This window comes from Penicillium concentricum, assembly GCF_028827145.1.
Source record: "Penicillium concentricum strain IBT 3081 chromosome Unknown utg000001l_segment0_segment0, whole genome shotgun sequence".
NCBI classification, from domain to species: Eukaryota; Fungi; Ascomycota; class Eurotiomycetes; order Eurotiales; family Aspergillaceae; genus Penicillium; species Penicillium concentricum.
This window is the reverse complement of record NW_026622754.1, coordinates 617,925-631,413: the sequence shown is the minus strand read 5'-3', so window position 1 is coordinate 631,413 and position 13,489 is coordinate 617,925. Positions and strand designations below refer to the sequence as shown.

The window sequence follows — 13,489 nt, the reverse complement described above, 5'->3', positions numbered from 1 at the left end:
TTAGGCAGCGATTCTTATCGGCGTAACTAACTAATGAAGCCGGCATACCGGAGGATATATTAATCCTACCTAGTTATGATTTGTAATTTATTCTATGTAATCGAAGCCCCCTTTCAACCTCGGAACCTTCCAAGGTTTAACCGCTCCTTCATCGATAAGACTTTATTAGTCGTGACTGTTAGATAACTACGACTAGCGAATAAATGTATTTTAGTCTCTAAACCGCTTTTTAGGGGGCGTATTTCGATTGCGATAGGCTGAAAGGGGAGGGGCAAGCTTGATTGAGATCTAGGTAGAGGGGGTGTACAATACTTACATACTATGTAACCACTGCGAGCCACATAAATTCAGTGAAAGTCTACCTAGGTAAATTTGGTAATGAATTATCGCCTATGATAAAGCCGCTAGGCTTATACTTAATTATAGAAGATCTATATGACAACAGGACTTGCTGGATTCTTAATATTCGTTCGCAATATCACATTTGCAAGTCCAATTAATAATAGTCACAGTCCTCTGCTCACCCTCATCCCCATTCGGGTTCCAGACAGTAGTTTAGGCCTTCTCGCTCTCGTGCATCGCGACCTGCTCTGAGTTGATGGCAACCTTCAGGTCCTCGACCCTCTCAACACCCGCCAGGCCCAGCGATTCGTTGATTCTCTGCATGCGCAGACGATCAGCCTCGGCAATGTTTGCCTCAGAGCCACCGAAGAACACATCTAGTTCCTCAAGGGTCTTATCCTTGGTCTCGGGTGCGAACTTCCAGATGAACAGACCGCCCAGGCCACTGAAGACGGCGAAGAAAATGTAGGTGCCATACTTCATCGAAGCCAACATATCCTTTGTCGTCAAACCGATGATGAAGTTGAACATCCAGTTGGTACTGGCAACAATGGCAACACCCTTAGACCGCTGGCTATTAGGGAAGATCTCCTGGGTGAGGACCCATGCGACGGGGCCTATAGATAGTTAGTTCGGAAGGCGCAAAGAATAGAAATTAAACATACCCCAAGAGTAGGCGAAATTAACCGCAAATAGCCAAATGAAGACAATAGCAACCCATCCCTGTCCTTTGTTGAGTCCCTCGTTGAGGTCCCATTTCGGTTTGTAAATACCCTCGACCGTGGCCACAACAATATGACAGCAGAACATGCCAACGGCGCCAACGATGAGGAAGGTCTTTCGACCGAATTTATCAAGATAAAGCACTGCAGGGAGGGTAAAGATGATCTGCAAGATTCCGGTCACACCAGTAGCCAAAAGAGTCTGCTTAGTGGAGCTGAATCCAAAACTGGCAAAGATCTGGGGCGCGTAGTATAGGACTGCATTGATACCGGTAAATTGTTGACAAATCATAGTACCGCAGCCAAGGAAAAGACGCTTAAGCATGTTAGGAACAAAGAGCGCCTTCCATGGAGCCAGAGCGCCACCAGCACCGACAGCCTCGCGTTCGGTTTCTTCGTCAAACATGACAGCGGCCTTGATCTCAAGGAATTCGGCGCGGACGTGAGAGTTGGTGGCAGGGAGACGGCGAAGTCGAGAGAGGGAGGCGAGAGCCTCATCCTCGCGGTGCTTCATCATCAACCAGCGAGGGGAGAAGGGGAAATAGAACATTCCGAAGAAAAGGATCCAAGCAGGAATAATTTGTAGGGCAAGGGGTAGGCGCCAGGCGATAGTCTTCTGGCCGAGGCAGGTATGTCCGTTGCTAAGACTAGCGTCAAAGACACCGCTAGCAAGGTAGGGGTCAGAGATACCCTCGGGATTGCAAGTCGTACCGCCGACAAATTGCATGCCGTAGTCGAGCCAGAAAGAGATGGCGGTACCGATGGTAATAGACAACTGTTGAAGAGAGACCAGCGATCCACGTAGTTCCGGAGGAGCAATTTCGGCCTGGTAAAGCGGAATGACCATACTAAACATACCAATTCCTACACCGCCGATAATCCGGCCAGCGAAGAAGTAGGCGGGTGTTTGAGCACCTGCTTGCAGGCCGGTACCCAGGGTAAAGATAAAGACAGCAGTCATCATCGCATATTTTCGAGAAATGCGATCGGCGAGGATTCCATTGAGTAGAGCACCGGCCCAGGCACCCAGCTCCAGAGCAGACACCAGCCAGCCCTGAATGGTGGATCCTCCAAAGGTCGGGAAATGGTTCTGGAAGTTTTCCATAACAAGGATGGGGCCCATGACTCCCTGGTCGTAACCATACATGATACATCCCAGAGACGCAAAGCAGCATGTTAGGGAGACGAATGGGTTTTTGAGGAGACCAATGATACCATGGGCCTTCTCTGCGTTGGCACGACCAACCACAGACTGGCTGACTGCCATCTTGGGGATGTAGGAGGCAGAAGTCGGAGAAGGGAGAGGAGAATGAATGGAAAGTCTGGAGTAATTGGAACAAGGCTAGATCAATCACATTATATAGTTGCACCCGCAGGGTTTTAGTTTGCGTATCTTCAAACTGTTGGAGTGCTGGGATGGGGTCTCTAGACCGAAAAAGATTCAGCCCCGGCGCCCATAGCACCAGATTTACGGCTAATAATACCGCAAATTGAACTCCAGCTTCCGGTCGAGCCAGTTTCCAGGAGCCAGTTTGACGCTAGATGCGTAATTGGCTAGACCCGGGGATAAATCATAAGGAAATGCTACATTGCGGATACGGGGTACATGGAACGGACATATCAAACCTTCGCAGGCTAGTGGTCGCCATTAAGCTTGGATTAAAAAGAAGCACCAGGGTGCCTATGGGCCGGACGTATCTGGTAAGCCCGTTTTGTCAGCCGAAAAGCCCCATTAATTGGCTGAGTGAGATCTGCCCTACATGTCTGTCAGCTCGAACCCCCCTTTTTTCCAATCTTACCCCGGCACCTGCTGTCCGGGGTGCGTGGGACTAGTGCATAGAAGCAACAAAATCTGGTGTTTTACGTCCTAGGTTCTGGATTACACTACTTTGCCTGTGCAATTTTTAGGCGATGCCATTTCAAGCCTCTGAATACGGAGGAGGAAAGCTTACTTCGGTACCAAGCATCTCCTCCTCTATGCTAGACCCGCAGGAGTAGCTCCGGGTTTGACTAGTTCTACACGGGTGGCCATCCAGAAAATAGGGCCGAAAAGACAGCCTGGTTGCATTCTTGTAATTGGAAGGGGAAAAACGCAATAACAAAATGTTGACAGGGTCAGAACTGATGTTGAGAACAGACTTACCTGGCGTATGAAAGGATTATCTCACTTTGCAGGGGGGGAATGATTAATATCAAGTGGAATTTCCTAGATCCTGCGTATCCCAGATTTAGGATAGTTCGCTTTTGACCCGTGCGCCACCATTCCAGAATGACTCGAACACATGAAGCCCTTGAAATCAAGATTCGTTCATTCACCGAACAGTCATTTCTAGGACTCAAGTCCGCAATAAACCCGCAGGTTGCTTCGGCTTTCCCGGTAGGAAGCAGCAAGCTGCGGCATCATTGGATTTTACGATAGTATCGCATCGTATCGTATTGTATCTAATATTTCCTTTTTCTTCGACCCATATACACTCCAAGCTAGACTACGACATTGCCTATGGACAGCCTGGTGGGCAATGTCTATCATAGGCATGTCACTGGGCGGGCACCACAGGCGCCCACAGGCAAGTTGGGTATATAGAATTTCATAATCTCATGATTCGTAACTTACATTATTCGTAACTTACATTATTTCTGAATCTTGGATCTTGGCTCAATATTTTCAAGTAATTTGATTATGTATTGATAGGAATATATGCACTAGCATATATTAGGTTTTGTAGGTATATGGCCAGACTTTATACTATTATGCAATCCTTTTTCTAGAAGTAGTTAACTATATAAGACAGTTAGTCTCCTTTGTTATGATTTCAGAGGACAAATGAGCTATGATCTGGAGTAGGAGTAATAACAATAAGCAATCCCACAAAGAGCTGTGGCAACTGCGAGTTTGGACCCAATGATTCTAGACCCTTCACGCCGTTGATCCTGAATTGTTTCTCCCCGTCTGAACTTAGCCTTGATTTGTGGGATCTTGGATTTCTTCACCGCATCGAATGGTGGATAACGGAATGCTAGCAGACGGTCGAACCATTTCGGCGAACTGACGATCGTCCGGAGATGCGAAAATGTCTTGAATCCATACGAACCATGATAGTAGCCATGTCCGCTGCCACCAACACCGCCAAAAGGAGCACCCGGGAATCCTGCGTGGAGGATGACATCGTTCACTGTGACTCCACCCGAATTTGTGTCATCAAGTACTATTTTATCTCGTTAGTGAATTTATCGAGATATAGGGACTGATGGGCACACGCAACTATTCTGGATTTCAGAGCTGTCGGAGCTGAAAATGTACAGGGCCAGGGGGTGTTCCCTTCTATTCCACAGATTAACACGGTATTACCATAGCAAAAAGCATCCAAAACTCACTCATTGATTGCCTGGCAGGCCTGGCGTACATCTGCCTTGATCACAGGACAGATGGGACCGAAGATCTCTTCGGCTAGTAGCGGATCTAGTGGCGCGAGTCAGCTTTGACTCCCAACACAAGACAGGGTTAAAGGCGGATGTACCGTTCATATCAAGTTCTGCTACAACGGTTGGCTCCATCTGATGCGAGTCATCACGCCCACCTCCGCCGCAGACAATCGTCCCTTTCGTCTGGTGCAAAAGGTTGAATAGACGGTCCCAATGTTGCTGGTTGACAATGGCCGTGGTGATTGTTTGTTCCCCATGCAAAAATTGAGTATTCCAGTACTGCAATCGGTCTACAAACTTGTCATGCACCGCTGGATCCACGAAGACATGGTTGACTGTCAGACAGATCTGTCCGGCGTTGAGAAATTTGGAAAACGCAACACATTTGGCAGCGCGCTCTACATCTGCTGATTGACCGATGATGGCGGGAGATTGACCGCCTAGCTCCATAGTCACAGGGGTCAGATGACTTGCTGCTGCTGCACTGACATGTCGGCCCACATTCGCGGAGCCAGTAAAGAAGATATGATTGAAGGGGAGTTCAAGGAGCTTTGTCGTCTCAGGAACGCCACCACAGACCAATCTGATCGCTGTAGAATCAAGATATTGGGTGACCAGGTCTCGGAGGAGGTTTTGACATGCCACTGTCATCTCAGATGGCTTGATGATGGCGCAGCAGCCCGCAGCGATGGCTGCGATGAGAGGCTGCAGAACCAGCAGTACTGGGAAGTTCCAGGCACCGATGATGAGTACCACGCCGAGTGGCTCTTTTCGGATTCTTGCTAGACCAAGTCGTCTTGCAATGAAACTGTCGCCGATCTTCTCATCTGCTGCCCAGGCATCTATATTATCCAGGTGATATAATATATCTTTGCGGATGCCGGCAAGATCTGTGAGATAGCTTTCGACTTCCGATCGATTGAGGTCATCCTTGATGGCATTAAGGATAGCCTGTTCATTGTCCTCTATCAACCACCAGAGCTGCTTGAGCTGCCATTTGCGCCAAGCGAGGTCTTTAGTTCGACCCGTTTGGAATGTGCTCACAAGAGTGGAATGGAAGGTTTGGATTTCTTCAGCACTCTCATATCTGTTATCTTTTAGACCCATCTTGATGAACTTGTTCACCTTGCTCTTGTATGGGAGTTTCTTACTCAAGGTTAGAGGAAATCCCAACTGCTTTCTTTACCTCGGTATCATCCGGTATGAAACTTCGTATCATCTGGTATGAAAAAAGCTGGTATGAACGATTGTTGTATTTTAGGTAATTTTCAGCGTGGGTCGGGCACAGTCCCCACGCGGGAGGTCTTCGGCAATGAGCTTGAAATATGGAATTAATTTGACGATGCAACCTCCCAAGATACCGTCAGACTCTGCCAATCTTCTACGCCCACTCTGAGGCCGACGCAGGGTGTCAAAGCGCAGGTCCGCAACGTGCGGGGAGACAAGACTATGAAGCGCATGAAAACATACGTCGAGTCAACGCCACTGGGGTATTTTACCTCCAGGATTCACCTAAAGAAGGAGAATTGTGCCCACCATAAGCCACTTTATGCGCCTAATCCACCTAGGGAGTCCCGGTGAGACACGCTTTGCCAAGAGTGCCAATCAAAAGCTTAGGTGAACATTGTGTCTTGGCTATTATCCAAATGGGGATAACAAGGTAGCATTGAGAGCTCTACTCCGTAGAGTTAGTTTATTCCTTTACTAACTGCAGGCGGATTTCCAAATTCCCGCCCCCTGTTCTTTTTGTGTGCATCTATTGGCTCCAGCCCCGACGGATATAGCACTCGGAGATAGCTTCATTTGCCCCAGGTTGCATCACATTAGCCTATCAATAGCGTGAGTTTTCATGCATCGGCATCCGAGTCTGCATTGACCCATCTCTGGGGAAATGCCAAAGGATCCGTGAGACCGTTCTGTGCCGTTGGTATATTCAGAAAGTAAGCACTAATTCGCTTGTCCAATTAAGACGATTGACAACGTTTCATACTAGATCCGTGGCTCTTCCATGCCGAAACATTTGTGAACTCTCATATCATCTGAGTTCGAACTCACATATCACGCATGTCAACCATTGGATTTCAACGCGTCCAAGTCTAGAAGACATGTCGTCCCTAGATGGCACTCCGACAGCCTCACTGCCATTCGTCTCGGTGAGCGGTGTCCCTAACTTTCGCGACATCGGAGGCTATGCGTGTTATCCTTCAAGTATAGCATCTCCGACCCGGGACGTCGATGATACTCAACTCGGAGGGTGGCGCATTCGGCCAGGATTCCTTTTCCGTGCCGCACAACCCTCTCAGATCACCCCAACAGGGATCGAAGAATTGACTAAGACACTACGTGTTCAAACCATCTTCGACTTTCGCTCAACGGGGGAAACCCAGCTCGTGACTACCCGCTATCCTGACTCCTTCCTCGATATCCCAGGGACGACGCGCCACGCAGTACCGGTATTCCAAGATGGCGACTACTCCCCCGTTTCGCTGGCAAAGCGCTACGGAGTAGCCTCTGGTGGCGTGACGCGGGACCAGGTTGCCGAACGGGGTTTTGTCAAAGCTTACGAGGACATTATGCGCAACGCAGCGCGTACCGGTAGTTTCCGCGCTGTCATGCTGCAAATCCTGCAGGATCAGAGCGGTCCGATCTTATTTCACTGTACAGTGGGAAAGGATCGCACTGGAGTCTTTGCCGCACTGGTCCTGAACCTCTGTGGAGTTGCGGACGAAGATGTCGTGGCTGATTACGCGCTGACGACACAAGGGCTCGGTACGTGGCGGGAGCATTTGATCCAGCGGCTCTTACAGAGAGACGATGCTCTGAGTCGAGAGCAGGCGGAAAATATCGTAGCAAGCCACCCGGACGACATGCGCGCGTTCTTGACTGAGATTGTAGCAGCCAAGTTTGGAGGAACGCGGAGATACTTTGTTGACCTCTGCGGGCTGCGGGAGGATGAACTCGATCGGATTATTACCACACTTGTTATCAAAAAGTAACCGAAGGAGATATGAGAGAAGAATTCCAAAGTAAATTTTTGTATGAACAGATTCCAACCAGTTAAGTTATGTCTTACAGTATTCAGGACCTTGCCGAGAAAATTTCATGATATCTGATGCACCTGTTGAAGGACAGACGCCAAAAATATATAAGAACACAGTAATAAGAGTCGCGCTCCTTCGTCACACATCTACCGACAGTCGAGCCAACAGCTTTCGGATTGCAAGGTTCTCTCCAAGTCCCTGCTTCTCTAAATTTTCTATCATTTCTAAGGCTTCGGCCTTGAGGCTGCCAACAAAGTCCCGGGTATACTCAAAGGTATTCGTAGTCTCCATGTAGGCAACCGCATATCGCTTGATATCATCATCCCGAGGTTTATGTTTCAGGATATTAATCAATCTCCGATTGCTGGGGTTTGAGCGAATGCTGTGGATTATAGGGAAGGAGAATTTTCCCTCTGTCAGATCTTCACATAAACCCTTCTTCTGCAAGTAGGCTGGTGACTTCAGATTCAGATAGTCATCGCAAACCTGGAAGATAATGCCAAATAGTCGGACTAGCGGGACTAAGTCGACTTGGACGGGGCTACCGATCTGCAGCAGTTCGACGGCGAGGCAGAAAAGCGCCCCTGTTTTGTTGCCGACCATAGCTAGGTAATCCTCTTCTGTGGGACAAATGAGCGAATCGCGCCAGAACATGTCCATGCCTTGACCACGGTGCAGGTGGATCAAGGCGTCGACGTAGATCTCAATTGCGCGTGGGCTTTCCAGTTTCTGAATCTCCCGAAGTGCAAGGAAGTAGACATAATTGCCAGAATTGAAGGTTTGCGCCATGCCGAAGATATTGTGTGCTACCGGCTGGCCTCGTCGAAGAAGCGAACTGTCTTCGATATCATCGACGAGGAGCGATGCAGTGTGCAGCATGGAAATCGCCTTTTCGACCACTTCTAGATGTTCCGGGGTCACCTGGAGCCAGGAATTGAAGGCTTGAATGAATTGCGATCGTATGCTTTTTCCCGGTAAGCTTTCAAGATAGTCGAATGGCCCCAACAGGATTTGTTCCTCGTCTTCTGTCCATTCGCGCCGGCAGGAATGGCTTGAGGGACCATTAAAGCCAACTGCTGTGAGCTCCGTGCTCTCCGTTTGAACATTTCCGTTTTCATGGGGACCATGAAGCTCTACTGTGTGGGTGGTCAGCACGTCGTTCATCTTCGTTTCGGTATTCTCTGTTTCAGTGCAGAATGCTCCATTTGTGCTTTTGCTTTCAATTTCAGTGAGCTCGGCAATATGTCCATTAGTCTCGATGGGCTCAGCAGGATTTCCATTCAACTCTGCATGATCTTTGAAAACCCCGGCGTGATGCCCATTCGGCACTACCGAATGTTCGATAGGCTCGGCAGGATGTCCATTCAACTCTGCATGATCTTCGACCACCTCAGCACGATGCCCATTCGGCACCACAGGAGGTTCGATAGGCTCGGAAGGATGTCCGTTCAACTCTGCAGGATCTTCGATAACATGGGTGTGATGCCCATTCGGCACTACAGGACGCTCAATAGACTCGGCAGGATGTTCATCTGCCGAACTCATGGAGACACCCTCCGGGTGGTGCTGTGCTTCCGGTGGCAAATCTGCCGCTTTCTTCAAAGCAGCTAGCGTGTAGGCCTGTGACAACATTTCCGATTCATATGTGACTTTCTCCACCCAGAGACGCTCCGAGCCAAGAGCAGCGTTTGAACGTAGGAATGAGCAGCCATCGTGGATTGCTTTTCGAATTAAGTGACGAGGTATCTCGGAGAACTCAAAGTGCACCGCATATGCAAGCATGAGTACCGCATATGCCGTTTCTTCCTTAGAATCTCTAGAGCCCCACGAGCTGGTTTGATTCTGCTGATGCAGGACTGAGGCAGTCATATCACGCAGCAGGTTGACGAGATCTTGCTCAAAAAGCTCTTTCAGGGACAGTAATTGAGAACTCTGGAATAGCAGGTGCAGGCGGGCAATGGCCTCGGTCATGAGCATCCAGGAGTAGAAGGGGGACAGGTTCTATTTTCAATTAGTCAAGGACCAATTACCATGGAGGATGATTTACCTACCCATTTATCACGGACTTTCAAGTCGGTTTCCCGGAAGTGCGTGTGCAGGAACCGGGTCGCCTTTTCGATCTGAGACGCATACTGTGAGACATCATCCGTGTAGAGCAATGCCAGTAAGACATTGCAGTTGGCCGAGAAGCTGGGGTCGCGCTCATAGGGGTAGGTTTTGAAATGATGTTCTGCTTCAAAGGCTTTCAGCATCGGTTCCAGCGATACATGCTGTTGTAGCAGTTGTAGCACGAGAATGGCTTTGGCGGTGTCATCTGCATCGGCGCAAACATGTGCTGTAAAGCCCACCGTTCCTTCCTCCATGACAAGAGTATCGTGCAGGTACGTCTGGGCTTTCTGGATGGATGGCAGTATCTTTGGATCGAGATCAAATCCGTTCTTGATCAATGTTGAGAGCGTCCAGGTAATTTCGAAAGTAGTGGAAGGAAATGCGCTGGGCACACCTCCAGAGCGGTTTCCGGACGCAGATTGGATGACGTGGTGAAGGTATTCCTCGCACTCATCATCCCATTCGGAGGTATGCATGAGCACAGCTGACGTGGAAGATGGTGATGCCATAAAAGAGCCGTTGACCTTATGATGACGAACCCGGTCAAATTCAATCGACCCGATGAATGCCTCCAATGAATGCAAGGCCGGGGTTTGGACAGGCATGTACAGCAGCTCGGGCTTGAACCGAACTAGTTTCTGGTCGCGGACCGCAAAGAGACGATCGCGACCCGGAAAGGAAAGCACAATGCCTTCAGTCTCCAGATAGCCCAGCAACGCCGGGACGAGGATCTCGAACCCAACATGTACCGTAGCATCGACATCCCATTCGTCGAGCATGGCATGCAAGGCTCTTGTAGCTCGATTAATGCGCTCTGCGAGATCTTCCTGGGAGATTGTACTGATTTGAAGCGGCGAAGTGAAATGCCGCTTCAGCGATAACAAGGACGCGGCAGTGTTCAGGATCCCATCGATTTGGGAAGCGTACATGACCCAGCTTCCATCCTCAAGTTGGTTTGACAGGATATACTCAAAGCACTCGGGAAACAACCACACCGTGTAGCCGTCGACGGGCTTCTGGACCATGGAAACCCATGCGGTATCATAGACCGCGGGGCTCATGAAGCCTAATCCATGCGAGTCGTCGATTCGCTCGATCAATTGATTAACCAGCACTTCGGCTGAACGAGGCAAGGAGTTGAGTTCCATTGTAAAGCGGATTGCTCTCCCCAAGATAGAATTTTCCTTCTTTCCTAGGTATTTATCTGTCTGTATCTTTAAAGCTCACGGCAAGCTTTCGGTCACTGCTTAGGGCTCACTTACACTTTACTCAAAATGGCCCCCAAATCTGGCAAACACCAATCTCACGTTGGATTCCCCGCTTGAGAATCGACATTTTCTCCAGATCATCCATCACCGACGGTCAACAGTCACTGTGGAGCTCTACGCCCCGCCTTATCTGTGCTTACTCTGTGGTGTTGCATTGTAGCCTTCGGCTGGAGTCTGCATGATCTGAGCATGCTTAGTGGCTAGGATCTCACTCCACTTCCAACCTCACCACCAAATATGGCTGTGTTAAACTTGTTTTCCATTCGCCATCCCAAATTTAGGAACATTTGGGATACAAAGAATTCCGATAAAAGACCGGATCTCACAGCTCCATCCGGTTCTAGGTGCTGATGGTGTCATCGGCATTATTTCGCGATTGGAGGCGAGCGCACGAATACATGAGTCCTGGAGGTCTTACGAGCTGCGTCAGCTCCTGTCAAACCTTTGCGGGGTAGCGTATTGTCACGGAAAGGGATTCTTCATTCAATACCCCGCCGACAATCATCCGGTACCATCTTTGATCTGCTACCGCTCGTCATAACCCAAGTCCCGGATGCCGCTAGATGGCCCCGCGGGACATGCTGCAATCTATACGGGGCGAATATCAACTACCCTTGCGAACGAGCTCAGAACCAGATTCCACATTAGTCTGCTAAAAGTCGACAGTGACTGAAGGTAAATTCCATTCGAGATGGCACTATCATGGATATCTACTCTGTCCCTTGGCCAGGTCGTTCTCGTGTGGCTGGGCGTGGTATGTAGGACCGAGAGTGGTTTCTTGTCACAAAATCCCAGGTGTTAACTTCCAATTTAGGCCCTCAGTTACATATTTGGAATTGCGATCTACCGAGTCTATTTCCATCCACTCTCCAAATATCCTGGTCCGAAACTCGCAGCTGCCACCCGCTTATGGTGGACATGGCACCAGTTGCGAGGTAAATTCCCGTTGACTGTGCATGAGCTTCATCTGAAATATGGAACGATTGTCCGCATTGCGCCCACCGAGCTTTCCTTCACGCATGCCGATGCCTGGAAGGAGATCTACGGATTCCGCAATGGCCTGCCCGAGAATCGGAAAGATCCCTGCGAGAATACAGATGCCGACAAAAGGCATCCTACAATCATCAATGCAAATCGCCAGGACCACGGTGATTTGCGCAGGTTGCTGTCTAATGCTTTCTCGGACAAGGTGCTGAAGGGCCAGGAACCCGTACTGTTGCACTATATCGACCTCCTCATCAGTCGATTGCACGAGGTGGTGGAGAAAAACGAGCCGGCTGATATCGTGAAATGGTTCAATGTAAGTTGGACGAACAACTATGTGAAAACTTGAGCTGAACTGAGAAGTATGTGACGTTTGACATTATCGGCCATCTGGCGTTCTATGAACCGTTCGATTGTCTCAAAAACACCGAGTACCACCCCTGGATGTCGATGATCTTCAACGCCATCATGTACGTGCACTACATCCGGACCCTGCAGCGCTTTATCGACGTTCGCCCTATTATTCTAGCCATCATGCCAAAGCGCATCGTCGAGCGGCGTAAGTGGCATATCGGTCTCGTCGAGGAAAAAGTCAAGCGCCGGAAACAGCAGCATCCCGATTACATCGACTTCATGAGCCACCTGCTCCAGGCCGAGGAGAAGGGTAAATTGACAACCCCCGACCTCGTGGCCAATGCCAATCTTATGGTAATTGCGGGAAGCGAGACTACTGCGACGATTCTTTCTGGCACGGTCTACTACTTGTGTACCCACCCAGCTGTAATGCAGAAGCTGCTTGACGAGGTCCGCACCTCGTTTGAAAGCAGCGAGGAGATCAATATTGCCCGCATTAGCAAGCTCAAATACATCAATGCTGTCATTGATGAGTCCTTCCGTCTATATCCCCCAGCAGCAGGCAGCCATCCTCGCATAACCCCGCCAGAAGGGGCGAATATCTTGGGCCAGTGGCTACCTGGTAATGTATGTTACCACCGAATTCACTCCTATGACCGATTTTATCTAACAACCCTGCCACAGGTATCGATGGGAATGGCCCAGTACGCCGTCTTTCGCTCGCCCGCCAACTTCAAGGACCCAGAGCTGTACCTCCCTGAGCGGTGGCTGGATACAGACGGGCCGTATGCTGGTGATGCTCGTGCAGCACTTCAGCCGTTTTCCTTTGGGCCCCGGAACTGCATTGGTAGAAAGTATGAAACCCTTCATATCCCCAACTTGCCAGAAACTATAGTAACGCCATGCCTCCTCCACTAGTCTGGCCAACATCGAGCTGAGATTGATCTTGGCGAAGATCTTCTGGCATTTTGATTTGGAACTGAGTCCCGAGTGTCTTAATTGGCCGAAGGATCAATACATCTACACGTCATGGGAGAAAATTCCGCTGAAAGTCCGGATTACCGCACGAGTGTGACCGGTCGAAAGGACGCCACAATCTCTCTCGAGCGACAGGACAAAGGGCTTTTTGCTAAACTTAGTGGGTTAGTTAATTACTCTTCCAGTCATTCCATGAGCGTATTTAGTATAAACCTTCCTGAGAATGAATGGACATAGCGCATCCTTGATGTGATATCTCGAAGAGTTC

General features: G+C 49.4%; 5 protein-coding genes across 5 annotated transcripts; 2 read left to right on the top strand and 3 right to left on the bottom strand.

Annotated features, from left to right (window-relative positions):
- Positions 1-555: 555 nt before the first annotated feature.
- N7517_000242 (sugar porter family MFS transporter) lies at positions 556-2,331 on the bottom strand (the record flags this gene model as incomplete). The annotated part of the gene is made up of 2 exons (XM_056717972.1): positions 556-959; positions 1,008-2,331. The coding sequence occupies 2 exons, from the start codon at positions 2,329-2,331 to the stop codon at positions 556-558; spliced, it is 1,728 nt and encodes a 575-aa protein (XP_056582107.1).
- Positions 2,332-3,829: 1,498 nt separating this feature from the next.
- On the bottom strand, positions 3,830-5,706 carry N7517_000241 (uncharacterized protein; the record flags this gene model as incomplete). Its single annotated transcript, XM_056717971.1, has 6 exons — positions 3,830-3,843; positions 3,935-4,270; positions 4,328-4,386; positions 4,440-4,524; positions 4,583-5,618; positions 5,674-5,706. 6 exons carry the CDS (start codon positions 5,704-5,706, stop codon positions 3,830-3,832), a joined length of 1,563 nt encoding a protein of 520 aa, XP_056582106.1.
- Positions 5,707-6,592: 886 nt separating this feature from the next.
- Positions 6,593-7,483, top strand: N7517_000240 (tyrosine-protein phosphatase; the record flags this gene model as incomplete). The annotated part of the gene is made up of 1 exon (XM_056717970.1): positions 6,593-7,483. The coding sequence occupies one exon, from the start codon at positions 6,593-6,595 to the stop codon at positions 7,481-7,483; it is 891 nt and encodes a 296-aa protein (XP_056582105.1).
- A 183-nt stretch (positions 7,484-7,666) lies between these two features.
- N7517_000239 (Phyllocladan-16-alpha-ol synthase) lies at positions 7,667-10,785 on the bottom strand (the record flags this gene model as incomplete). Its single annotated transcript, XM_056717969.1, has 2 exons — positions 7,667-9,529; positions 9,580-10,785. The coding sequence occupies 2 exons, from the start codon at positions 10,783-10,785 to the stop codon at positions 7,667-7,669; spliced, it is 3,069 nt and encodes a 1,022-aa protein (XP_056582104.1).
- Positions 10,786-11,596: 811 nt separating this feature from the next.
- N7517_000238 (cytochrome P450) lies at positions 11,597-13,318 on the top strand (the record flags this gene model as incomplete). The annotated part of the gene is made up of 5 exons (XM_056717968.1): positions 11,597-11,659; positions 11,720-12,205; positions 12,253-12,870; positions 12,928-13,097; positions 13,162-13,318. The coding sequence occupies 5 exons, from the start codon at positions 11,597-11,599 to the stop codon at positions 13,316-13,318; spliced, it is 1,494 nt and encodes a 497-aa protein (XP_056582103.1).
- Between the last annotated feature and the right edge of the window lie 171 nt (positions 13,319-13,489).